The 26,671-nt window shown below is 44.1% G+C and overlaps 1 protein-coding gene across 2 annotated transcripts in view; it reads right to left on the reverse strand.

Moving 5' to 3' along the window:
• Positions 1–1,297: 1,297 nt before the first annotated feature.
• Positions 1,298–26,671, reverse strand: part of FGFRL1 (fibroblast growth factor receptor like 1) — a 164,612-nt gene continuing 139,238 nt past the window's right edge. For both annotated transcript variants that reach the window (XM_053976030.1, XM_053976029.1), the window contains exons 4-7: positions 13,589–13,669; positions 8,733–9,017; positions 5,994–6,347; positions 1,298–3,149 (exon numbers count right to left, since the gene is read on the reverse strand). In XM_053976030.1, coding sequence (XP_053832005.1) covers positions 2,740–3,149; positions 5,994–6,347; positions 8,733–9,017; positions 13,589–13,669 — 1,130 coding nt within the window. In that variant the 3' untranslated portion in view covers positions 1,298–2,739. The remainder of the gene's footprint in view (positions 3,150–5,993; positions 6,348–8,732; positions 9,018–13,588; positions 13,670–26,671) is intronic.

Genomic DNA, 26,671 nt, shown 5'->3' on the forward strand with positions numbered 1-26,671 from the left:
CACTTCAGCCATTAAGAACTCCTGCCTAAACCATGCCTGATATCCATGCCTTATATCAGTGCTCACACTTAAGCTCCTCTCAGCTCTCCCTGAAGTTGAGAGGATGCATATAAAGATATCCTTAATCTGATTTTCAGGGATTTAATAAATTTGTGTTGAACCCTCCTGCTGAAAAATACTAGTTATCAATGGGTTGCTTTATTACAACCTCTACAGGAGGACCATCATGAAGGATGGTCTTCCTCTAGGGGTTATTACATGGAAACCTACTCCTAAAGCAAGAAAGGGACTTTTTGGAGCAGAATGTATTGGTGGAGAAAGCAGGAGCTGACGTGTTTCACTGAATCGGGGCCCCATCTTGCAGCACCACGGCTGAGCAAACAGGGAACTGTTTGGTTTGCTGGTGATTCAAACAAACCACCAGAAAAAATCACTGCGGGTCAAAACAGAACAAATACCTCCACAAATGTTCAGAGAAAAGCAAAGCCTAAAGCACAGCTTTGTTTCAAATTAAATGAAGTGTTTCACTTTTAAATGGAGCAGCTGGTTTGGTGACAATCTCTTTCATGGAACAGGCTTGAGAAGGAAGTAATTCCAAATTTAAAAATTAGCATGTTTCAAATTTTCTTCTTTTTTTTTTTTTTTTTCTTAACCATCAAACTCTAAATGAAAAGAAGAGAAACAGTTGCATCATTGCTGAACCTGCCTTCTCCAAAGAAAATGTTGGCCCCTGCAGAGCTGGGTGCCTCTCTGTGGTGTGCAGCAGAAGGAAGGTTCAAGCCCCCCTGAAGGGGAGCAGCTCCTGTGTTCTCTCCTCACTGTGCCCAGCTCACCCTCCACTGGCTCCCAAAGCAGCTGCAGTTACAAATTAAGTGTTTCACCTACATTTCATGATTTCCCCTTCTAAGCACCCTGAGACCAAAGTTCCTTTTATAGCCTCACAAATTTTTATGCTTTGATTTACAAAATTTTCTTTAAAAAAACCCAAACCAACAAACCACTGGCCTTAAAACACTAATGAATCATCCTCCCCACACCTCCAAGAAATGAATAGTGAAACAGCTTTCCCTGTGAGAGAAGAACTCTGCTGCTGAAGGTGGCTGGGGTCCATCAGAAGTGATCTGGCCACTGCAGACCCTCACAGTCAGAATACAAACAGTGGAAAAGGTCAGTTTCTGATGGACAGGATGGCACCAACAGCACCTGAGGTAACAGGAGATGACACCTGGCTAGTGTGAAAAGGCATAAAGACAGGTGGCCTCCAGGTTAGGAGAAGCACAGTTGGTCACAAGCTACATCAAGTGTGTTCTGAGCATGGCATCTACAGAACCTGAAAAAGAATCTTTATTTTCTTTGATCAAAAATACATATAGAAATGCCTGTTTTGAGGAAAATATCATACATTTTTTTTTCTTGTTTAACAAAATAAATTAAATATACATGACTTCTGTTTAAACTCTATATAGAATTACAAAGGTTTTATATTTTGAAATTGGATTCATTCCCAGTTCATATAGGTATTTAATATGGTCCTTATTTATTTTCTCTTCTTTGTGTTTTTACTGTTGCTTGAACTGCAGTGTTTTATCACTTACGAAGTGATATCTGAAGGGAGGGGACAACCACACACAACCTAGGTGGATATTTCTCAAATGCAATTTTTTCTTACAAGATTATTTCACTCTCTTTGCTTCTTACTATTTTTTCTACTGCTTTCACGTATTTTGCATTGATGCAGAAAATCCAGTAGCTTGTCACTCTAAGCCATCAGAGAAGGACAGTGTGTTTTGCTTTCTTCACCATCAGCAGTTCAATTATTATTATTATTATTATTATTATTATTTCTTAAATATAAATATAAAGGTGTTCTGTACAATGTTCCTCTTTCCTTCTTTCCTTTTTCCTGGCAGTGGCACTGAGTCCTAGGACCGGGGGAGCGGAGCTGATCTGCAGAACATCCCATGGGAAACAAGATGCCTTCACCTTGCAGAAACTGAACCAAGCAGCTTGGTTAGCTGATTGTGCTGGCCATGACTGAGAAGCACATGGCATTTCACCTTGTGAACAGAAATTGGTTTTTTCAGACCCTCTTGTGTTATTTTCTTAACCTGGAAGAGATGAATGGGTTATGTCTCCTGGTGCTTTGGCACTAAACCTCAAGCACGTTAGAGCTTGAGTCACTCAGAGCAGGAGAGGTCTGGGGGTTTCCACCAAACAAGTGATGCCCAGCAGGCATCCAGGCCCAGCCAGAAAAGTCCCACACACACCTCTTGCTCTACCTGCTCCCTTCAGTAACACAAGGAAGGAGGTGGTGGTTCACATCCCTGTGTCCCATCTCACTTGTTGCCACTTTGATTAAAATATCCAGGAGGGCTCTGCTGCTGGAGACAGACAGCTGCCTCTCTGCTGTGCATTGGAGTTCCTTCATTATTCCTTGGCTACATCCTGATTGCAATAATTAAAAAAAAAATCTCTTTTCTCTCTGTGTCTTTCTCTATTATATATATATTTATATAGATAGATATAGATATATACACATATATATATACACACATACACACACGCATATACAATTATATATATATGTATATATATATATATATATATATTTAAAATTACATATATAACCTTTTCTGTCTGCTTTGCCTGTTGCTGGCAGTGCTGAGCTGACTTGGAGCAGTCTCTGCTGAGGTACCACGAGGAAAAGCCCAAACGAGCCACTGTACACGGGGCCAGCCCTTAGCACTGGTACTGAATGTGCTGGTGCTGGTGGACTTTGCCTTCCACGTGCGAGTGGGTGTGGGTGTGGATGTCCGTGTAAATCTTTGGGTACATTTTGGAGGCCATGGCAGGGGCCAGGGCGGGCCCCTGGGACAGTAAATGCTGCTGCTGGGCCACGTATTCCTCGTAGTTTATGGAGGAGATGCAGTCTTTGTCGGGGACCTGGGAGACGCAGATCCGGTCCCGGGGCTGCGGGCGGTGCACGGGGGCAGCGGCCGGGGGGGAGCAGGGCTTCTTCTTGGACTGGCACAGCCACAGCAGGATGGTCCCGAAGATGAAGACGGCTCCGGCCGGGATGCCGATGATCACGGGCCAGGGCAGGCTGCTGGCCGAGGAAGGGGGCACAGGTGCGCTGGGAGGCTTGGGATCTGGGCATGGTGGCAGGGGAGAGACAGAAAGAGTTAATTAAATGCAGGCAAAGTGGATTCAAAACAGATGTCACACTTGGGCTGGCTGTTGTACAGACTGTCTGGCAACTCTGCCAGACCAAGGAACAAGGGAGAAATCAAGCCAGCACATGATGTTTGGTAACTGCTTTGCTTTTCAGTGCTCCTGGAAGGACAAGCAACTCATTTTCTCTGGTTTAGGGGTCAGGAGGGGAGTCTTTAGGGGATTTTATAACTCCCTTATCCAAGCTTTAATGGATGCACACTAGAGCCAGCCTGAGAGAGTTTCCTAACGCTCTCACTCTGTGACAGAATGGGCTTTGCTGCCGACTGAAGGACACAGCACAGGACATGTCAGTAAAACCTCATTGTCACCAGCCCAGGAGGCACAATCAGGTTGCCACAGAGCCACAGCACGCTGCCCACCCACCTCTGCCAGGTGTAGCTCTGGCTGCTAGGGCTTCAGACACTCTCTGGAAATCCTGTCTAGCAATCCTGGAGCTACCCAGCAGTGCTCCACCACAGCAGGGAGAATGAATGTGGGGTTTTGGAGGTGTTGTCTTGACTTTCTTATGTGAATGGGAGGAAGGGTGAAGGATGGGATAAATGTAGGGGAGCTACTGGCCCTTCCTTGATTCCCAAGCCATGGAGAACTGAAAGTTCTTTCAGCACTGAAGTGTGTCCCCAGCTTCCTACCCCAAATCGGCTCTACCTCCACCGGTCTCTTTGGAGCTGTTGCTAGCCTTTCAAGGGCATTAAATTCAGCTACTGGAGGAGATAAGATGCTTTAGACACCATCTTTCACAACTACCTCCTCCTTTTTCTCTCTGCAGTTGGCAGTCAGTGGCTATCCCTGGATACCCACTCCAGTTTTTCAGCCTGATCTCCTGATTTATAGACCCAAAAGGAGTCCTGGGGTAGGATTCTAGCTGTGAAAATCCTTGTCTAGATAGCTACCAGCTGGAATATCCAATGCCTTGAAACATACCCAGGCACAGAATTCAGCTTGCAGGGAGACACCCAGAAAACTTCCAAAACCACAGGCTATCTTAATCATTCAATATGTTATAGTCAAACATCTATCACTTAACTTTCAAGCTAAACTTCTTTAAGACACTAATGTCTTTTTTTTCTCCTTGACAAATACTCCTATGGGTAATTTGAAATGTTAAATATATACCATGTGGTCTCTTTGAAGTTAGGAGGACCTATACTTTGACCTCAATAGATGAAATTTTGATTCACCAACTCTGGAAATTACAGGATAATTTAGGCTGAAGGGCAAGTCTGGTCCAGCCTCCTGTTAAAAACATGACATGACTAGAGAGCTGACCCATCAGCTGACCATGAAAACAGAAGTCTTCATGCTGGTTGGCAGAAATCCTATGCTGGGCTGAAAAGAAAGTGTTTTGATATTCATCCATGTTCCTCAGAGCTGTCAATGTCAAATCTGGTAGATTTACAAGCAAAATGGTCTTTTTTTAACTCATGGCTTTACAACCACATCTTTGCATCTTAAGGCAAGCTGGGTTCTCCTTTTCCATCACTGCCAATATCAACAGCCCTGCAGGCTCTGGCTCTGGCATGAGGCCTCACTGCAGTCCCATTTAAATCCATGGAAAGTCTCCCCCTGATTTCAGTAGGAGCGGGATCAGGCTCTCATAGCTCAGAAACTCCCAGAGGCTTTGAGTTATATCCCACCCATGCTGCTTTTTCCTTGGTATTTACAGGCCTTTCAGTTAAGAGTGTAGTCCTAAATCCAAAATGTTTATCAGGGTAGAACTGCATGGTCAGCAGACAAAGGAGCAAATGACCAGGCAAGGATGGAGTGTCTCAAACACAAATGATGCAGTCTCTGCTGGATGTGACCACCAGCTCTGAGGTCTGGGGAGGGAAGGCAGCAGCTGTGTACAGGGGCCCCAGGGGACCATTGGATAAAAATTTAACTAATCAATCATTCTGGTTTTCACACTCATTCATTTCATTTCTTTGTGACCCGGACAGTTTTTATTCTTCCCTCATTTTATGGGCCTGTATCATTGTTTCCTTTTACCAGTAAAAGCAATATAAACAAGGGCAAGAGAAAGGAGGCATTTTAGGGAATGAGGTTGCAAACTGTGCTGTTATTCAGTTCCTCTCTCCTATCCTGCAGCCTATCACTGGAGTGATTTAGTGTCTGCAACTGTAGTATCTTTTCCCAGCTTTCTCCTCTTTCATACAGGAGTAGATAATTCAATTTATGTCACCTGGATGACTGAGAGGGGCCTCAACAATGTCTGTAAGTATCTGCAGGGAGGTGTCAGAGCATGGACCAGGCTCTGCTCCATGATGCTGAGCAATAGAAGACAAAGAAAGGGCAAAAACTGACACCCATGAAGTTTACCTGAACATGAGGAAGAACTCCTTTACTGTGCAGTGACTGAGCACTGAGCAGATTGCCCAGACAGGGTGTGGAGTTCTCCCTCACTGCAGATATTCCAGAACCATCCTGACACAATCCTGTGCCACATGCTCTGAATGGACTCTGCTTGAGCAGGGAAGTTGGACCAGATGACCAACTGTGGTCCCTTCCAACCCGACCCATTCTGTGATTCTGTGGTTATTCCCCACACAGAGAGAAAAGGAAATATCATCAACAGGATTTCAGCAGGGACTGATTTAAATCAGGGCTGATTCAGTACCCCATTCATTCTTATCAGAACTGGGCTAGCCTAAATCAGCACAGCATCACAGAGGGCCAGGGAGCCAAGGGGCAACAGCAGTTGAATTAATAAATACCATGACACAGACGACTGATAACAGAGGGGGGAAAACGTCACAACTCACCTGGCAGGACTGTGAGAAAAGCACTCCGGAAGCTGTAGCCCATGGTGTTTGCCCCGAGGCAAATGTACATCCCTGCATCCTCCTCCTTGGCTCGAGTAATCATCAGTTTGTTCAGGTAGGAACCATCTGGGCGGGACCAGACCTCCCCCGTGGGCAGCACAACAAACTTCTGCCCCCCGACATCGATGGTGGAGTTGTACTTGCTCTCCGTGCCATACTCCACCCTCTTCAGCCACTGGATGACGGGTTTGACGTCGCTGCGCACTTTGCACTGGAAGGATGTGGTCCCACCATAGTCCACTGTGGTGTTGACGGGGTGTGTCCCTGTCAGGATGGGCTTGGACCTCGTCCTCTCTGCACAGAAACACAGGGAGCTCCATGGGCAAAGGTGTTTGCCAACCTCAGTAGCTTGCAGTTGCAGAAACATAGGGAAAAGGTGTAGGAGGGATGCAAAATCATAGTCTAGTCCAACTCCCTGCCCCAAGGCAAGCTGAGATTTCTGCAAACTTCTCCTGATACACATTTTGCCAGCCTCTTGCCAAAGCCTCCAATGGTAGATGCTCTCCAGTCTCTCCAAACAACTCCTCCATTGTCTGAGGCTTTAACAAGTCTGTTCTCATGCTCAACCTGAATCTTCCTGTTTATATCAAGGAAGTTGTTTTCTACCTGCATCAGACCTGGAGAAAAGGATGGTTTTCCTCTGAGCCCTTATATTTTGAAAGAGGTTCACAAGACCATCCTTTATAGCATGATCATAAGTGTAAGGTTGTGTCAACACCACATATAGTGAAAGGAAAAATGTATGCCTCATTCTGAGGAATGTTTGGATCTTTTTTAGTGTTAGGATCAGATAAATCAGTCACAGTTTCCAGGCAAGGAGGTACTGCAAACCTCTATCCTAGGCACAGGAGAAATTATGGTATCACAGTGGGTGGTAACTGCTGGCAATCATCAACTCCTTTTGATGGCAAACACTGTTGGATTGAGCCTGTAACAAAACAGCTCCCACCAGCACTGGCTTTGGAGTGAAAGGAAGGAACAATGGACCCTCTTTCAAAAACTCGGGATACTTTCAATATTGAGGGCTCTAAAGATGTGCTTAGGAAACAAAAATACCACAGTAGTCTCTGTAGGCTTTGCCTTTGGACTGTGAGCAGCAATCACAGCCGGGGAGACTGAGATTCAGATAAGCAGGACTTAGGAGTGGAGGCTCAGGGCGGGGGAAAATGAGGAAATTGAATAAAACCTGTAATGCTCCACAGAATGATGTTAAAAATAGAAAGATGTCTGAAAACTGCTTAATGCCCTTATCTCCTCGACTCTGGTTCCAGCTTTGGTTACTGTTTTCACTCCTAGCCAGCAAAAGCTAATGAAAACAAAGGTTACATACATCTTTAAGTTGATAAAAACCAAGATAAACAGGGACACAGAAAGGGGTTTGTTCCTGGTGCTGTCTGGTTTTGATGAAGTGAAAATGCCACAGCTGCCATTAGGATGGGGCTTGATTCATTTCCCTGCCTCTGCTCCTGGTTTTAGTGTAAACACATGTTTTTACTGTCTCCACACAGCTGCATCTTTATCAATCCCAGATGTCCAGCAGGTTTGTGCCTTCAGAGCCCAACAGAGCTTCCCACATGTGCTTTTAATTCCTGTAATTCTAGGGAAAGGACTTATCAGAGAACAGATCTTTACCTTTAAGAACAATCTTTCACACTGGGATAAACTTTCTCATGCTAAAATGTATGCACAGACAAACAACATGCTTTCCAAGTGGCTGGAAATAGCTCTCCATGCCCCTGCTCCTCATTAATGAAGGCTATTCAATCTTCCCTCCACTCAGCTCATCTTCTCTTTCTTGAGTTGGCTACTCTGTAATCATTTCCATGACAACTTATGATGATGTCATAGGCAAAGCACAATGATTTAAGAATAAGAGCTCTTCTCTGGTAAACTTAGGAAGGATTTGAGTATAATTATTCTCAGCAATAATAGGGGAAACAGAAGATTAGAGAGCAAGACTCAGAACAGCTAGATAGTAAGAGCAATTTACCTTGCCACAATGAAGGGTAATCCCCCACAGCTCATCTTCTGAGGATTGAATCTTTAAAGCTATGTAGGCATCTAAAGATACAGACAGGATCCTAGTGGATGTTTTTAAGGTTTGGTTTGGTTTTTTTGGTAATTCATTTCTACCTGCCTGGACCTTCAGATGGCCAAACGCTTTTTAGAATCTGGCCCTAAAGCCTTGTCTGGCTAGTCACTCTAATCATAATATTTCTTGTTTTTCAAGTTTCCCTTGGGAAACTTCTCGATTAAATTTCAAATTGACTGGTTTCACCCATTCTGACATACTAATCTGGGATATCCTAGATATTTCACCCCCTCCCCCATGGTACTTGAAAGGACTTTCTCTGTTAGTTCTCTGTCTGTCCTTGAATTGATTCTCTTGTGCAAGACTGAACTGGGCATGACTTTCACCATGCAGGTGCCTGTGGAGATGATTATTTCCCAAGTACCTGTCCCCATTGCAGCTCCTAAATTGTCTTCTTGCTATTCTGTCTTGCCCAGGTTTCAGGTTCATTCTAGAGTTTCAGCAGTGTTTTTTCTAATGTTTTTAGCACTTCCCCATTTCCATGTCCAGTCATCAACACTGCACCCTTGCCACCCCACACTGTCTTGACTGAGCCAGCCCCCTTCTCAAAGGCCTCTCTCTGCTCTCCCTCCCAGAGCTGCACTTACGGATCACTTCCACTTTGTACGTTGCGTTGATTTCTCCAACTTTGTTAAACACCCGGCAGGTGTACTTCCCACTGTCCTCTGGCTTCAGGTTCTTCAGGTTCAACGTCCACTTCTTCTTCTTGTTCTCCCCAATCTCCTGGGGAGTGAGGGGCTTATTGTCCTTCAGCCATGTGATGTCAGGCCTGGGGTTGCCGCTGGCCACGCACTTGAGGCGGATGGAGCTGCCAACGGGGCGGGCGATCACTCTCCGTCTCATCTTGGCAGGCTGAGTGAACCTGGGCCGGGCTGTAAAAGGCATCAGAATGGACTGTGGTGAGCACAGGACATGAGCAGAGAAGGAAACTTTTTAAGGTTTTGGCCAGATTTGCTTGGGAGGCAGCCCCATACATACCAGTGTATGCTCTCCCTCATATCAGCTCAAACTGTTTTCCTTAGAAGGGATTCACCACCCAGCCCAATGCATTTGAATGTCAATTGGACTGCTCTGGCCACTGCATTAACCTTCTGCATAGCACAGTCCCAGCATTTCTGTGTCTGTAAGGCAATTGCACCAGACCATCTCACAAAATAATACTAAAATCACGCTATTGCAGCTGAAGGCAAAATGCGGCCCCATAATCACACTGTAATTGTTACCATATTCCACAAACTCCTTGGCCAAGACCAAAGGAAAAAAACTCAGATTCCTGTCACGCTGACCATTTTCTCAATTTTTTGCTTGTCACATGAAGCTTAATTTCCTGAAGATGTTTTGCCTCTTAGTTCTCAGTGGATTTTTAGGGACTTAAGAAGATTCAGCATCTTTTACATACATAGGACAGTCTTAGAAGTGTGACAGACTTTTGTACATTGGTCTGAACTTAAATGTATGCAATTCATTCAGCTCTAATTTACAAAACATTCATGTTGAATGGTCCAAAGAAGTGAACAAAGAAATGGGAAGACCCAATAAAACTTTATGAGCTTGTTATTAGAGGATACCCTATGCCAGTCTATCCCAAAACTCGGGAATCTGAAGCAATAGCTGCTGGTGGATAGAAGTGTGGGTCACCTTGTCTTAGCAAAGAAATCACCAGTATTTCTATGAGTGCAGAGACGAGAAACTTAAGAGAAATGCAAGGCCCTCACCTGGCAAAATCTGAAAGAATTTAAAAGAAACAACAAATTTCTCACAGTTACTTTAACTATGCCAGTCCAGGGGCACTTCTAACTAAGCCCATCACAGAATTGTTAAAGTCAGAAAAGACCTCTAAGATTATTGTGTTCAACCATTAATCCAACACTGCCAGCTCCACCACTAAACCATGTCCCTAAGCAGCACATCTCCATGCTTTTTAAGCACTCCTAGGGATTCCCTGGCTAGCTACAGGATGGCCTAGTGGAACTTCCTACTTGACAGCCAGCCCTGCTGCCCAGGGCTGAGGGCCAGAAGCTCTGGGATGTGCATTATAGTGGAGCTTTCCTGAATGGTAGCCATTTGAGGTTTGTGAGCATACCCCTTAGCCCTCATCCCCCTGCAGCCTTGGCCAACATCCCTCCCTCTGGAAGAAGACACCCTTCAGCATACCCCTCTCTGCAGAGTTCTTTTCTGTAGGGGGAACCATCTGTCTCCACAGCCTTCCCTTGCCCCCCTTGGATGTGATTTTGGGTCCCAGCCATTTCATGTTATTTCAAACTCCTGCTCAGAAATGCTTTGCTCTCCATGCAGAGGCTTTCATGTGTAATCCAATGAACCGGAGTAACTCCGGCACTGGAAGTCTTTGCCGTGACAGCTGAGCAGCAAGTGTGACATACTAACCCCCTCCACAGGTCGTGGTGCCTGAATTGCTGGGGTCTTTGGGGTCTGCTGCAGGAGGCCCCCTCACAGCAGACACAATCCCCCTCCCTGACAATGAGCCCTGTCAGAGCTGCACACTGTGGGCAACGACATCCCAAATTTTCATCTGAGCCGAGGGAGACATGCTGATAAGGGCTGTCACTGTGGAAATTGAGAAAATGTCTGCCAGGCTCATGGAGAGGTCAGGAATCAGCCATGCAGTGGGTCTGAACAGTTACTCTGTAATATGGCAGTAATTTACTCTGAGACCAGGAACTCCAGGTCTAAGTAGAGGGGAGATCCTCATGGACAGGATTCCTGAGCTGGGACTAACATACCAAAGAGCAAGTTGGAGCCAGAACAGTCACACTTCCCCAGCAGATTGAAAAGTCAAGTTAATGACTGAACTCTCAAAAGGACTTGCTGGCATCCCTGCTCAGTAAGGGCATTTTAAGACAGAAACTCTTTCCACCCAAAAAAAAGACAGGTCTTTAACATTTCTGGTTTTCCTCCCACTGTGACTCCCATGAGTCTGTCTGGAGTTCTGTATTCACTCCTCGCACATGGTTGCCCAAATACATACTAAACTACAGGTAAAGCTACACTTCTTTGGATCTTTCAGCCTTTCTTTCTTTCTCTTTCTGTTTAAAAAAGGTTAAGTGATTATGTGGTCTCAAAAGCTACTCCAGGCTGTGTGCAATATGCTGAAACCAGATCCCATTTACACAGTCCTGAATGTTTCCTTGACAAAAGCCTGAATTGGACAAGTTTAGAAAAGCCAGTTAACAAAAAAAAGCAGAAAGAGAAAGACACACACATTAGAGAGAAAAAGAGACCCAGCAAGCACAAAGGAGAAAGAGGAGAAGCAGCACTGTGAGAGACAGGCAGAAAAGATCTCTTTTGAGTTGATGCTAAATGTCTGTCCCCAAATCTGCTCCATTTACAGAAGTTTTGCTTGTTGGAGTGCCAGCAAAGGCAATTACAAAGTGCCTCTGTGTTATTCACATGCTTTTTCTCCTCCACATCACTTGGCATTCGCTTCATAAACATGAACCACACATTTGTACAGTATAAATTATGTCCCACTCATGAGCAAGGGAAAACACAAGTGGATGGGACAAAGAGACAGTGTCATGTACGGGTTCCTGGCTGAAATGCTGTTTACCATGAAGATTTATTCAAAGCTAATGAAAGTTAAATGCAATGGAAGCCTGTCAGCACAAAGACCTGTGAAGGAATCCAGTGGTGTCCTCTCCCTGTGGGACATCTTGTGAGGCATGGATCAGTCCCTGAGGCTCCTGTCAGACATTGCTCACACAAAGTGAAGTGATTATCTGAAAAATGTTGTCTGCTGTGATGTACCACCATTACTCCCACATAGTGACAGTCACTACCACTTCCAGCTTTCATGATAATTATAAAAAATGTGTCACAATAGCTCTCCTCAGAGATACTGCTCTATGATGGTAGGTGGAAAATAAAGTGTAGCTTTTTTTTCACCATGCTTCTCCTCTCACACTTTTCCAAGGGCCCAGAACTGTGACAACACAAACTGCTTCTTCACCCATCATCCTCCAGAGACCTGCAGACACTGACCCTCCCTGCACACCAGCTCACACCAGCAATTTACTGTGACCAGTGCTGGATGGAAAGGGCTGGATGGAAAGGTGGGTGCATGGCTGGCCCCAGGCATTTCTCTTCTTGGGAGAGGAAAGGAGACAGGAGGGATGAAAAGAATAAAAAGCAGAGGTTCAAGAACACTGCAGCACAATGGACTGGGCCAGGGCAGCACAGAGTAAGGCAAAACCTGATACGAGATTGTCAATGCCTAATAATTTTAGTAGGGCCTACATCTTTTCTTCATAATATTATTGTTGTATTGATCCATCATCCAGCAGCTCTACCAGGAGCACAATGATAATCAAAAGTAGAGAGATGGCAGCTTTGTACTAGCTGCTCAACCCCTCCTGAAGTACTCCTGACCTGTAGTTTATCTAAGACACCTTTTCTCCAGCTCTGAAATGTTGTCATCCCTCTCCAGAATGAGTGGAGGTTGCCTTTCTCTCCCCAAACAAGTTCAGTCTGAAATAAATATGTAATTCAAGTGTAGCCTGGACTACACCACAGCACACTACATCCCTGTTTACCAGCTGCTGAAGAAAACTGGCCTCAGCTTAAGTGGTGGGGACCCACACAGCAAAAGCTTGTCAGGTTCCACCCCTACCACTACTGTGAGGTTCTCCCTGGCCACAAATGTGGTACAAAGCCATCACTGTATTATAAAATTAAAGAGAGGGATGTACTGCACGAGTAAAATGAAATGCTGTGCTTCATCCACTGAGCTCATAAACTCACATCACACTCCTGTCAGTAATGGCCAAAAGCTGTTTGGCATCAGCCTGACAACTTATTGTCCTTCAAGGAGTGCTTGGACCAAACGGGGCCTGCAAGTTTTGCAGTGATTCAGAGCCTGTTCCGAGTGAGATTTTAGCAGTTCCCCAAAGCTCTGCAACAGCTACAAAATCGTATCCTGAACAGTCCATGGCTTGGAGAAGCTCAGGCAGGTGTCTGAAAGAGAGGGTGATCTTCAAAAATACTCATCTTGGCTTAGTGCTAATTCTCCTGAAGTGAAGTCAGACCTCCCATTTGCCCTCAGTGGGAGCAATGTTATGTTGGCACTGAAGACTTTTGGAAATATTGCTGTAAAAGTCAATATGGTTTTTATAGGGAGTCTATGAAAGCTGTAAGAGCTGCACATGCAAAAGAGAAGTCGCTGCCCAGAAAAACAAATACAAGGGAGAACCATGCTGGGGTAAATGGCAGGGGGCCCTAGGGCCAACCACAGGCTGCATTTTGCAGGACCCTTGGATGGGATCCATTCACACCAACACATTCAGATGACACTCTGTTTATTATTTGACCATATGTAGGGAGAACTCACTCCAGTTGCTCTGCCTTTCCTCTCCTTCAGCAGCTGAGAAACGGGAACAGCACTGAACCACGGGCCGAGGAAAACCACAAAACACACACTGCTCCTTACCCCACTGCTTCCCAGAATGATCTTCATATTCTCCATTGGAGCCTTCGGGCACCTGGCTGTCCTTTCCTGAGCTGGCATCATCTGTGCAGGAAAGCAAAGGGAAGATGTTAAGAAGGTCTCCGGCAGCACAGCAGGACGACAACAGGAGTTCGCATTTCCTGCTGGAGACACCATGCAGCTGAAGCAAACTCAACATACAGTAAGGCATCCACATCCTGGCACCTACAGCCTGGCCAGTTTAATGAACAATTTCATTTTCTGCTTTATGGGCTTTTCATCAGGCTACCAAATCAATGGGAGTTTAATCGATGTTGCCATTAATAGCTGACAAAGGCCTCTCTGTTTATGTTTATAAGTTGCTGTTCCCTAGGAGGAGCTGATCTGTGGTACCATCTATGCAAATAATGGCATGAATCAAAATTAAAGATAATTAAACCTAGGAAAGATTAAAAAATTAAACCTAGCGAAGACTTATGTGATCAGTCATAGAGAGCATAAGCAGTATGACTGTAGCCACTAATTCACCCTTCAGCTTCCATACAAAATCAGAAAAGCAAGCAGGTCTGGAGTCAAATGAGCTCTCAAGGGATACTGAATGCAAATTTATGGCTGGCAAAAACAATATTGATTTGAAAAGCTGCTTGTATTTATTTTTAATTAAGACCACCCATCCACCTGTGTCAACACACCACTTTGTCCCTCATCACTCTTGGTGTCTATATCACCACCACACAACAGCACCAGAATCTCAGCTCTGCCCTGGAGAAATAGAAATCCCTACAAGGTGAAATGCCCATCTCTCCAGCAGCCTCCACCTCAAATTGTCACAGTGATATGGCCACCTGTGAGGTTTCCAAGAGGGGCAAGGGGGCAGGAGAGTACCCTGAGCCTCCTTTTACAACCTGGGTGATACTGGTGGCCTCACACAAATGCAGCACCCAGATGTGAAATTTTCCTCCTCCAGCTTGACCTCCACTGCATGAGTGCTCAGCTCTGAGCAGCCTCTTATATAGCAATGGCTCACACCAGGAGGGATGTCCACCTGAGGGACTCTGGGCACCCTCACATGATGGTGCAGTAAAATACATTCTCTTCTAAGACGACATCTGTGCTTTAAAAGCTGGCACAGCCCCAGAGTGCAGCTGGATTTGAAGTAACAATCTCAACCAAGAGCTCCTTAGCTCCTACCTAAAGTGCACTGAAGTGGGTGGAATTTGATTTTCAGAGACAGGCCAGGTGAAGGCTGGGAAAAAGTTTGCCTCAATGAGGAACAAAATGGTGTAAGATCCCAAAGAAATAAAGAGAAGTGGAAATATCTAATTTAAGGAAGGAATCCCTCCAAATGCCCAACTCCTGAAACTCATAAGAAAAGGGCCTTGTGAGCAAAAGACAGGACAATTATTTCTGTAATCTCTGCAACAGAGAGAAAGAACTGATCTCAACTTATATATAAGCATGCTCCCTCCAAAAGGTACAAATAGTAAAAATTCTTTTTACAGTTGTTTTTTCACAAGTTGGGTTGTGCTTAAGACAGTATTTAGTGTGTAAATTTGTATGCAGTCTTTGAGAGAGAAGAATGTGTCCTTAACCTATCCTCACCCCAGGTTCTGCTACTTTGGAAAATCATTCCATCGCTTCAGCACAGGGCATTACATGCCAACAGATGCTCTGCTCTCATTAGCCCTGTCCCTTAAGCAGAGAGGCTGCAGTGCTACATGAGTTTGTCCCCCCTTGACCCTGAGAGATTTTTCTCTTCTACTTCAGCATAGTTTCTCCTGGAAATGTACATGTACTGCTATGTACAGCTTACAGGGGAAAAGAAAACAGTGGGCAGCAGTGCCCTGCTCAAACCTCAGCAGCTCCTCCAGCTAACTGCCCCATCCCACCTCCTGCCACCCTCTGTCCGTGGTTGGACACCTTGAGCCTTTCCTGGGTGCCCCAGCCACCTCCCAGCCCAAACCATGGGCAGTAGGGTGAAACAGGGCCCACTCAGGAAACACCAGTCTCACACAGAGCCTGAGTGCCAGTGCACCACCCAGGCTCTGCCTGCAGCCTGTGTTACAGAGGAGGCCAGTGCCTCCTGAGCTGCACTTTGCAAGTTTATTTATACAACCTTGGCAAACCAAATGCAGGGAATACAAAAATACACATTATACATGATGGCTTGCATATGATGTTGTCTCCTTTCAGTCAAAATACCAAATTAACTATCTCCTGGCACTTGTACAGTTTTACCCATAAATATCCACAGTGTCACAAATGAATTCTTGGATGCTGTTTAACAAGACGACATAGTAAATCCCTCAGCACATTTAGAAAAATGTATTGTAATGGAGAGGAAAAGCTGTGGTCAGAGATGGGGGGCTCCTGTCCATTGTTAACTGCTGAATATCATAAAAGTGGTTATGAGATTTAAGTGGCAATGTTCTGCCAATTATACCTTAATCCTGCTGAGTCTGATGTACAAAGAACAGGGTATCTCCCTGCCCACTGCCTCATGTTACAGAAAGTCAGCCCTGTGCCCTCCTCCTGCGACACACAACCACTGACTGTGGACTCCACACCTCTTGACTTGCTGCCAAGCTTTTGATGTAAGGAAAACTGCTCTGAATCCGTTTGATCCTTTGAAGATGCATCCTCAGTTGTTATCCCGACAAATCACAAACCTGTGGAGTCACCTACCAAACCCAGAAAAAAAACAGTTTTGGGGAAAGAGGTCAGGATAACTTATACCACCACGCTGAGCTGATGGAAGAGATGATTTGGTGGAGGAGTAAGTGGTGTCTCTGGAGGAATAGATGATTTGGTGGAGGACTGAAGTAATCAGCCACAATTCAGTATGACTGAAATCAATAACTGCATGCATTTAGACACATTGGTTTAGATACGCTGGAACTTGCTTCACATGTGTTGGGAACGTGGTAACATTAACAACAATAGCAGAAGTCTTGAGGTGGGGAAATGCCATAAACATGGAAACTCTTGTAGAGCAAAACTGCTCCTTCCCATCCCCAGAGCTGCTCATGGGGTGAGGGATGTTACAGCAGACCCTTCCAGCTGCAATGTGAACTGGGCTCCTACCTCCCTCGTATCTGAACAAACTCACACTCAACAGCTGTACCAAAGAGAGCTGATTCATGACAGCCAGAAACTGGATGGAGCTTATTTGGGGAAGATTCCATGAAGCCCCTGAGTCTCCAGTTGAACTTCAAAAGTATGAGTGAGGCAGTAGAGTAGCCAGAGATATGAAGTGCTAATCTGTGATGTGAGTGACACAGGGTCAGGTATCTCTTCTGCTGCGTTCAGAGGGGGATTTCAATCTCCCCTCTTGCACCTTGGGTGAGTGTCTTAAGCTCTGACCTGTGGTTGCAAAGAACAAAAAAGAGCTGCTTTCTCACTTTGGGAGAGAGGTAACTTAGGAACACCCTGAGGATGGAAGGCCCCTGTCTAATTCAGACATCATCAATATTTGACTTCCACCTGCCTCACCAAAGTCAGTAGTGTGGCTGCATGGAGTTTGTTTCTCCCTGCTTTGAAGAACTTTCTTATTTTTTTCAATTTTAATATCAAGTTGTGTCCAAGGGTAGACAAACACTTCTGTAGTGTTTTACAGGGCTCTGTGATGCTGAAAGCAAAGCTAAACTTCCTGAAAGTTCAGAGGCATCTGGTTTAGCCCCAACCTGCAGTCTGAAGCCTGCTTAATAGTGTCAGATCTGAAGACCTGCTGTTTGCATTTCACTCCAACTGTCACAAACACAACTGGCCTGGCAGTATTCTTCTTAGACAGAGAGAGGACCTGGAGAAGAAGCCACATTCAGATATACAGGAGCAGCATACAAAATGGTGAGTTAGTAGCAGAGATCTTGAGTCTTAGCTATATTCAAGAAATGACCTAATAAGCCGATTGCTTATTCATGCTCTTGTCAGCTCCCCACTGAGGTGGGCAGCTCGGGGTGATAAGTACATACAGAAAAATCAGCCTGCAGTCAAAGGACAGCAGGGACCAGCTATGCAGCACTGCCAAATTTGCTGCCAGCAGATTACCATGAGAGGCAGTGCTAAGAAGGATGAACTGCTGAAGTATCCTACAAGCTCCCTTTTCTGTGACCTCTATTGGAAGGTCATCCTGCACTGGACTTCTTGGACAGTATCACACGCTAAGGATAGCAGCCAGTTGGAATATGAAGTGGAAAACCTGCCTTGAAAAGCAATCACTGACTAATTTTATGTCACGAGTATCTGATGCTAAGAAAACACACACATGATTTGGGTGTTCTTAATGTACAATTTGGCTCCATGGTGTTACAGAGCATGCTGGCTGGTCGAGAAACCTGAAGGGCAAGGTTCCAGTATCGTGTCAGGTGACAGACTTGGAGACATGGGACAAACTCGTGTAGGCCCTTCCCCTCCAAAGATTGCACATGGCCATGCAAAACAGGGCCAGGACAGACGGAGGCATCAGCCCACTCTTCAGGAATGTCACCCCAGTGGCATCATCCTCAGCTGTTCTCCAGCCATTGCCTCTCCCTTGCCTCAGGATCTCATTCCAAGCTGGCTTTTAGGTCTGAGATGCCACAGGGCTGAGATGCTGGTGGTGCTGGGGAAGAGTGTGGTGTCCCAAAGCAGGCTGGATTTCTGCAGAAAAGGGATTTCTGTATGTAACTCCATCAACTGGCAAAGCCCACTGAGGAGCCTATGGGACAAAGACTGCCACATCAGTGGGATATGGTTACTGTTTATTACCATAGCAGAATTGTTCCATTCTCTCTTAAAAGTTAAAGCACATGGAAAATTCTGCATAACAATCCAGCTCTGAGAGCAAGTGATGAGAAATATTCAGATTGTTACTGAGTCAGGATCAAATTTTATTTACCCACAGGCTCTCCATGAAGGCTTCATGTTTTAGCCAAAAGGGTAGGACTGGCTTTCAGGCCAATACCATGTGCTGAGCATCCAACCACAAGTCAAAACAACAGCCCAATTTTTGGAGCAAAAATCTAGCCATCATATTTCCCTATGATTCACAAAGTTGCTTCAATTTGCTATAACGCAAGGCCTGTCCCTGCTCTGACTTGATGGGACCAGCTTTGGAGTCTTTGATGTCAGAGGCCTTGAAAGCCCCATTTCACAGATGAGCCAGCTTTGCATAAATAAACAAAGTGACCTCTGAACTGGAGCCTGAGACCTGAGCACACTTCAAAGCACTGGGGGAGGTGCTGGGGGGGCAGTGGGGAATGAAGCGATCAGCATCCATCATTAGGGCAGCCCCCACTCCACACCGCTGCTGAACAAGGGGTGTAAATAAAAGGAGGGAGGCAAGTGGGGAGGGAGTGAAATGAGGGGGAAAGTGATGTAATCCAGTCAGCCTTGAACAATTGTAATGAGGCCTTCTCCTTCTCCCATGGATGAATGAAAGAAATCTCTCTGAACTCTGGCTGTACGAGCTGACTCTCACATTTACCCAGACACATTGTATTTGCACATCATATTTGCTCCCCAATATCCTTCACTGCTGCAGAATTCTAGGGAGTGACCAAATTCAGGTTGCTTGTGGGAGGTGGATCTTGGGCCTTTCTAGGAGTTATACCAGAATTTGTTCTGTTGAGCCTAACCAGGAAAACTTAGACCATAAACTTCAAACAGGGAAAGACTGGACTTATTTTTCAGCAGCCTTGAAGGTGCAGTAGATGGCGGAGAAACACACCCAAAAGCAAGTGCAATCTTAAAAAGTAGGTCTCTGCAGTTTATCTCAGATGCATTCAGGTTTTCCTGTAATACTTGCTGGAATTTAAAGGGAAACACAAGGCAGAGATCCCTCTGTACTTTGTTTTAGGGAGTCTTCTGCTATCCCAACTGGTTTATCTGATGCCCAGATGAATGGTCCATGAGGTACATGTGTAGGAAGGCAGAAACAACTTTATCTCTGGGATATTACAGGGATTAAGGCGCTTGCTTTCCCCAGATCTCCTTAATGTGGAGACTTTAATTAACACTCCAGGTTTCTTTAGAATTTCAGCTGGTATTAACTCTCAATGGCCAGGGAAAAACAGCCCAACCCACTGGCTAGCACAAACCCCATCTGAGAGCTACTGCTGCCAGCTGACAGGGTTTTATTGCTCATCTTGTGATACTTGGGATGTTTCTGGAGGACCTTGAACATGATCTTGACCTTGAAGTCACTACTTTAAAACACAGGGGTTTTTTTTTGTTACTGAATAACAACTTTTAACATCTGTGATTCTGAAGAGCTCTGTGCAAATACACTCAAATCTTGGGTAAAGAGCAGCAAAACACTAATTTTCAAGTTCTTGTGATTTTTCAGCTTGTTTTGTGTTTTTTGTGAGGGCTGAACTATGGCTGCAGGACCCATGAGACAGGTGAATCTCAAGGGTGACTTGAAATCATTAAGATGCAAAGTCTTCATTTTGACTAATTCTGAATTTTTTTACCATCATTGAGGTCTAATTTTGCAAGTGTCCACTCTGAACCCTCTTTCCTGCCAGAGGCAGACATGACCAAACTCCAATGAACTCATCCCATTGACACAAACCTGGAATAAATATTAGATACTATTTTGAATATTTTTTTGTAGATCCTCCATTAACCCTCCATCTCATGCTCACCATTCCTTAACCTACCAGTATTAACAGTGTCACCTACTGTATTAACAGTGCTGATGTTATAAAAAGACAGGAAATCTGTTTAGAGTTTATTTGGAAGTGTTCAGTGAAAGCAAAGGTGTCAGGAATATTTGGATTAAAAAGACCTCACAAAGGAAACCCCTCTCCTTGGGTCCATTCAGAGAAAACTCCTCAAGATGGGAAAGCAGAAAACCACTCAGAGGAACACATAGTCAAGGAACACTCTGCTTTTCTCAAAAAAAAAAACCAAAAACAAAAAAAAAAAAAAAACCACAAAAAAACAAAAACAAAACCAAAAACAAACAAACAAGAAAACCCCACCACAAACCACAAAACCTCCCCCCCCCAAAAAAAAACCCCAAAATTCCCCCCCCAAAAAAAAAAAAAAAAAAAAAAAAAAAAAAAAAAAATAAACACCAAACTAAAACCAAAGAACCTACAATAAAACCAACATGAAGTAAAGGGTTACTGGCAGAGAATTTCCCTCTGTGACAGGCACTGGAGACTTTACTACCTATTGCCTTCAACTGCAGTTGGGCCAAAAATAACCAGAGCTATTAAAAATGGAATTTCCTGACAATAAAAATAAAAAAGTATGTGTTGGTGTTTTTTTTGGTATTTTCAGCTCTGGCCATTTTCATGAGAATTTCCATGCAAAAATTTTCATGGATTGCACTTCAGGCACAGGGAATCTCTTGCAAGCAGGATGCTTTGCAAAAGGAACATTTGCAGGCCATCTGCCTCCTGAAACACTGGAGGGATTCCACAGACAGCAGACAAAAGCCCTGGCTGGTAATGAAGAAATGAGGCTTCTGTCCAGAGCTGCATCAGTAACTCACATTTCTGAGTTGAGACGATGTGCAGGCCCATTGTATTACCTGTCAGTGACAAAGCTCTGAATTGGTGGTTATTGCTGCATCCCACATTTCAACAACAGGTGAACATAATCAGAGATGACAGCTTTGAGACCAAGGAAGACTTAACTCTCTTCCACAGAATGAGAAAAAGGGGGACTATGGGGTAGCACTGACCTATGAAAACTGGTTTATTTCACAGGCTGGTACCAATCGAGCTCCAACAGCACAGACAAACCAAACCTACTTCCACTGAGAGTTTCAGCAGCCCAGAGAGAATATTTCACTGCTGCCCATAAGCTGCTACCAGCACCTGGACTAAATCTTTTACTAACAATTCTTCCTTAATACTGCAATCTTTCCCGGGAGACCAACATGGACATATCCCTGTTCTGTGCTCTTGCATAAAGAATGCTGTGGTTTATTGCTTGGGCTTGATTTAAAAACTTTGGTATGGAAAGGGATCACTTATTTCCTTAGAGAGGTAAATGTGGAGAGGTGGAACTTCAAAAAAGTGGGGTATTTTAAGGGTATAAAGGGATTAATACATAAAAAACAAATTGAACATATGTGAAAGCTTCCCAAGAGGAGCATCTGCTTGACTATGGAATAGTCACTCAGTAGAAGAGAAAGAAGCCTGTTTCACAGAATCATAGGATGATTGATTCCAACTACAAACCTAACACTGCCAAGTCCCTCCAAACCATGTCCCTAAGGGCCACATCCACATGTCTTTTAAATACCTCCAGGGATGGTGATTCAACCACTTCCCTGGGCAGCCTGTTCCAATGCCTGACAAACCTTTCCATGAAGAAGTATTTTCTAATATCCAATCTAAACCTCCCCTCATGCAACTTGAGGCCATTTCCTCTCATCCTGACCTTGTTACCTGGGAGAGGAGCCCCATCTGGCTACATCCTCCTGTCAGGGGAGTTGTAGAGACTGAGAAGGTCCTCCCTGAGCCTCCTTTTGTCCAGTTAAACACCCCCAGCTCCCTCAGCTGCTCCTCGTGAGACGTGTACTCCAAACACATCCCCAGCTCTGTTGCCCTTCTCTGGACATGCTTCAGGCCTTCAATGTCCTTTCTGCAGTGATGGGACCAAAAATGAACACAGAGATGTGGCCTCACCAGTGCCTAGCACAGGAGACAATCAGTGCTCTGGTCTTGCTGGCCACACAATTGCTGACCCAGGCCAGGATCCCACTGGTCTTCTTGGCCACCAGGGCACATACTGGATCATGTTCAGCTGGCTCTCAGCCAACACCCCCAGCTCCTTTTCTGCCAGGCAGCTTTCCAGCCTCAAACTTTAGAACATGTAAAATTATAATTATCTAACTATGTCTGAACTATAGATTTTACAATTCCATTTGCCATGGCTGGCTCGTGTTGCTCTCAAAGAGTTTTAGTAACTCCTGGAGTACGGTATGATTGATAAGAAAAAAACTACACAATAGAAAAGGATAATAGTGAAAAAGGAGTCCTTGAATATTAAGAAATATTCTCTTCTGGCTGTATTCATACAGAGGAATTCTGGAGTTCTTCTGAGCTCATGCAGGATATGACCTGTGCCCACCACACTCACCTCTCTCCTTCCCTCCTCTGTGCCCATGACACTGTATCTGGTTCAGATCTGCACCTACTTTATAACCTTCCTCCCCTCCTTCACCACCCACTTTCCATAATGCTGTGGAGGGAGAAGCCTTTCTGAAAGCACAGCTCTTCCTTGCTCCTTGTGGTCTATTGCTGCCCACAGAGCTCACAAAGTCATCCGAGACACATTCTCAGTCGCGGCTCCATCTGCACATGGGGATGCTCCAGCTCCTGCTGCAACCACACAAAGAACCACAAGGAGAAGCAGCTGGAGTTTTTCACTCAACCACTGCAATTCCCTGGCCTGCCATTACAACAATTACATTACAAAGGCAATCACAGCCCTTCCGCCATGCTGACTCCTCCAGACACCAGGACCTCCCGCCTCATTTCAGGTCTCCATTCCACAGGGGGCAAGAAAACAATCCTTCCTCCTTTGTTGTTGTTGTTGAGGTTGCTATTTTATCACCATGCTCCAGCACACACAGACAGCAGCCCTGAGAGCTCTGTACCACAGGCACCAGTCTGCGGTCACAGTCTTGATCTGCTACTGCTGAGGATGAAAGGGAGAAGAAATCAGAGAACAAGATGAGTGGTTAGGCTTCTGCCTTGTCACCAGCACTTTCTGAGCATGAAATAGCAGCCCCCAAAAGACAGCAATTACCAGCCAGCTGTTCCAGGCCCAGAACAAATTGGTAATATTTCCCAGTATTTTTTAATGCTATCATCAAGGCTTTCTTAGAGACAGGGTCCCAGTATATTAGAGGCTGCTCACAGCACAGAAGACAAACCCTGTTTTAAGAGTTTACTGCCGATGTAGTGCAGGCACGGAGTGGATGTCACACATATTAAAGTTCCTTGAAAAACATATGTTTAGCATCCACCCATTTTGGCATGGTGGGGGAATGATGGCGTCTTGCACTTTAAAGAGTTGAGAAGAAAAGCTTTGTTTATAACACCAATCAACCTTTTTGAATAATAACCATTTCACTGCAATTATTATTTGTAAGAATAAATCACTAGTTACTTACAGAAAGTTTATAAGCACTGGGAAGAATTCTGTGATTTTAAGTGTTACCTGATAAATAAGTTTAAACAGGCCTTACTTTGGGCACTAACTCTAGTGCCCAAGTCCAGAGAATGAAAAGAAAGTCAGGGTGACACCTACCTCTCTTCCCTGACTGCAGGAAAGATGATGGCTACACAGAGTGGGTGCTGAAAGTGAGGTGGTATGGACACTCCACCCAAAAATACAGGCCAAAATTCCATTTCAACAATCCTAAATTGCTTAGAGTTGGGGGAGGGAGGCATGCCACTGAAAGGACTAATGCAAGGTTAATGATAAGAAGAAGATTACAGCAGAGCCAAGGATAAACTGATAAGACCTGGCTCCCAGCTGTCTATTTTAACCACTACACAGCTGCTGTCCCCCATAAAATTATACCTCTATCACTCCCTTCCCTACTAGCTCTGATTGATGTTTATTATTTTCTTCACCAAAATGTGTAGAAACATCACTGATATGTGTTCCATCTCCCTGAAAATTCACATGGCCAAAATAGGCCAGCACAAAGAGATTTCAGAGAGGCTAGAGGAAAAGAGAGGTCACACATGTCAGTGACTGAGCACAGGCATTATTTTTGGATGGCATTTATAATCAAACAAAAATAATCAATTGTACAGTCCTGTGCCTTCCAAACACTGAGATAATTCCTTAGTGTGGAATTACCCAATCCATCACAATGAACTGGGAATTGCAATACTGGGCTTTACAGCCAGGAATGTGGATCCAGCTGTTTCTTCCACCCCAGAATGAAAACTATTGAAACATTCTTTATGGGCTTACATATTTCATAGTCTTCTGGTGGAAAAGTAAAAATATCTCCTATGGAAGAAAATGAAACATCCTATGACAATTACCAAATGAAGCAAAATCTCAGAGAGGGCTGCTGCTCAACAGCAGTTAATGGGAAAAGTGTATTTGCTTGAGGTGAAAAATCACACCTCATCAGGATAGGTCAATAGGCTATTACAGTTCAACTTTGATTTCAAGAAATAACAGCATCTGTAACTTGTAGAAGCACTAGGACATCAACAGAGGATGATAACTTTTAATTGGACATTGCAGAGCATATAACAGTCTAAGTGTCTAAGATGCTAATTATGTTCAGTGGGGCACAAGATGTTGTTAGGGAATCCTTCCTCTTGTATTTCAGAAGAGAACTACTTCAGAAAACAGTCCATATATGTAATAAATACAAATTCTAATATGCCATTGGCAGCAGTCAGCCCCGCATCAGTCACCATCCCACAACTTTATACTCAAATCTCTTTTGATAAATAGACTTTCTAATGGTTAGGTAAACCATTAAGTCAGAAAGTAAAGAAAAAGGATTTGAAAGGGTAGAGAGAAAAAATAATTTTTAGCTTTTTAAACTTAGATTTATCTTTTATAAGCAAATTGATACACAGTTGTGTAACAGCAATATGGAAGTGGTGTAATCTCTCTGACCACTACACTTTACAGCATGACAATAAGGTAAAGAAATTGAAATTTTGGGGTCAATGAAAGATAGCCTTGGTGTCTGATGATACCAAGACTTGCAAACATTGTCCCCACATGCTGTTAAAGACATAATTTTTTAAATGAAGTGCCATTTACCTTCTGCATAACATTCAATAAGTGATACATATGTCCCTAGGTCATTGTCACACTAATAATAAGCTGGTTTTAGTAGCAAAATGTTACCACTTTCACAGTTCTGTCCAAGAACAATCCTGGACAAGTGGCAATTTTGTTGGCTCCCAAAACAAACTGAATACTTGGCACCCTACCTAACGTGAGGATTACAGTATATTACACAGGATAATGCTGGCCTGTGTCTTGCCAAAATTAAACCTAACCTAATTACATGGACTAAATTATAGCTTTCCATGTGGGGTAAAACACAAATTGTAAAAATGGTTGCTCCACAATTAACTATATAATCCCAGTGCTGTCATTAGAAATTTCTAAAACATGCTTCAAAACAATGACTAGCGTAGTACAGTCATTCCTGTGGGATGGAATTAAATTCCTTTGTGTGTTTTTGCATTTTTTTTTAATGCCTGTCCTGGCACATGACCAGCAGCCTACAAGAACAACCACCATCTTAGGATCACAAAAGGACCAAGAGAGAAAAGCTACCTAAGAAAACAGAGAATCATAGAACCATAGGATAGCCTGGGTTGAAAGGGGCCTTTCAAGGTCATCTAAAAATGTATGAAATTCAAGATTCTTTTAGGTAGAAATCAACAGATTTGGAGTGCTCAGTAGCAAAGTTACTGCATTTTTTTCAGAGTGAGGGTACAGCTCCCCCCAGTACTAGAATCCTCTATGGTCAGAGACAGAACATGTCCCACGTGAACGCACTTCACACCTTGAACCTCATTTAAAGGCTTCACTGAGACGAAGAAGGGGCAGGGAGTCTTCATAAACAATATTGGTTTGAAGATAGGAAAATGCACTGAGGAGACAAACTAGGGCTGCAAGTGGAATACAGTGCATGTCAATGAACCACAACTACCTAACACCTAACCAGAGTTAGCTGTCACCTAGGACCTTGCCCAGATGATCCATAAAAAACTTTTTTCCAAGAGGTATTCCACTCTCTGATATTTAGAAGCTAAAGCAGGTGCAGTTTATTAGCTTCCTATGCAAGTTACCCCATATGGGCTGCTCTTGGAAGCCACAATCTGCACCAAGAGGGCAACTGGGAATATTTAAGTCCTGTATTCGAAAAACAGAGAACATCTCAGTATTATCTGTGGAGGGAAAGTATTTATTTTTTTAACTAGTTAACAGTACTTTCTCTAAAATCTCTAAATATTTACTCTAACAAGCACTGCAGTTTACACACCTTATTTTTTTACTGTGATAATGCATTTTATTATTAACATACTCATATGAATATTTCATACTGAATGTATTCCACACACTGTTGGCTATTTTAAACAA

This window comes from Vidua macroura, chromosome 4, assembly GCF_024509145.1.
Source record: "Vidua macroura isolate BioBank_ID:100142 chromosome 4, ASM2450914v1, whole genome shotgun sequence".
Taxonomy (NCBI): Eukaryota; Metazoa; Chordata; class Aves; order Passeriformes; family Viduidae; genus Vidua; species Vidua macroura.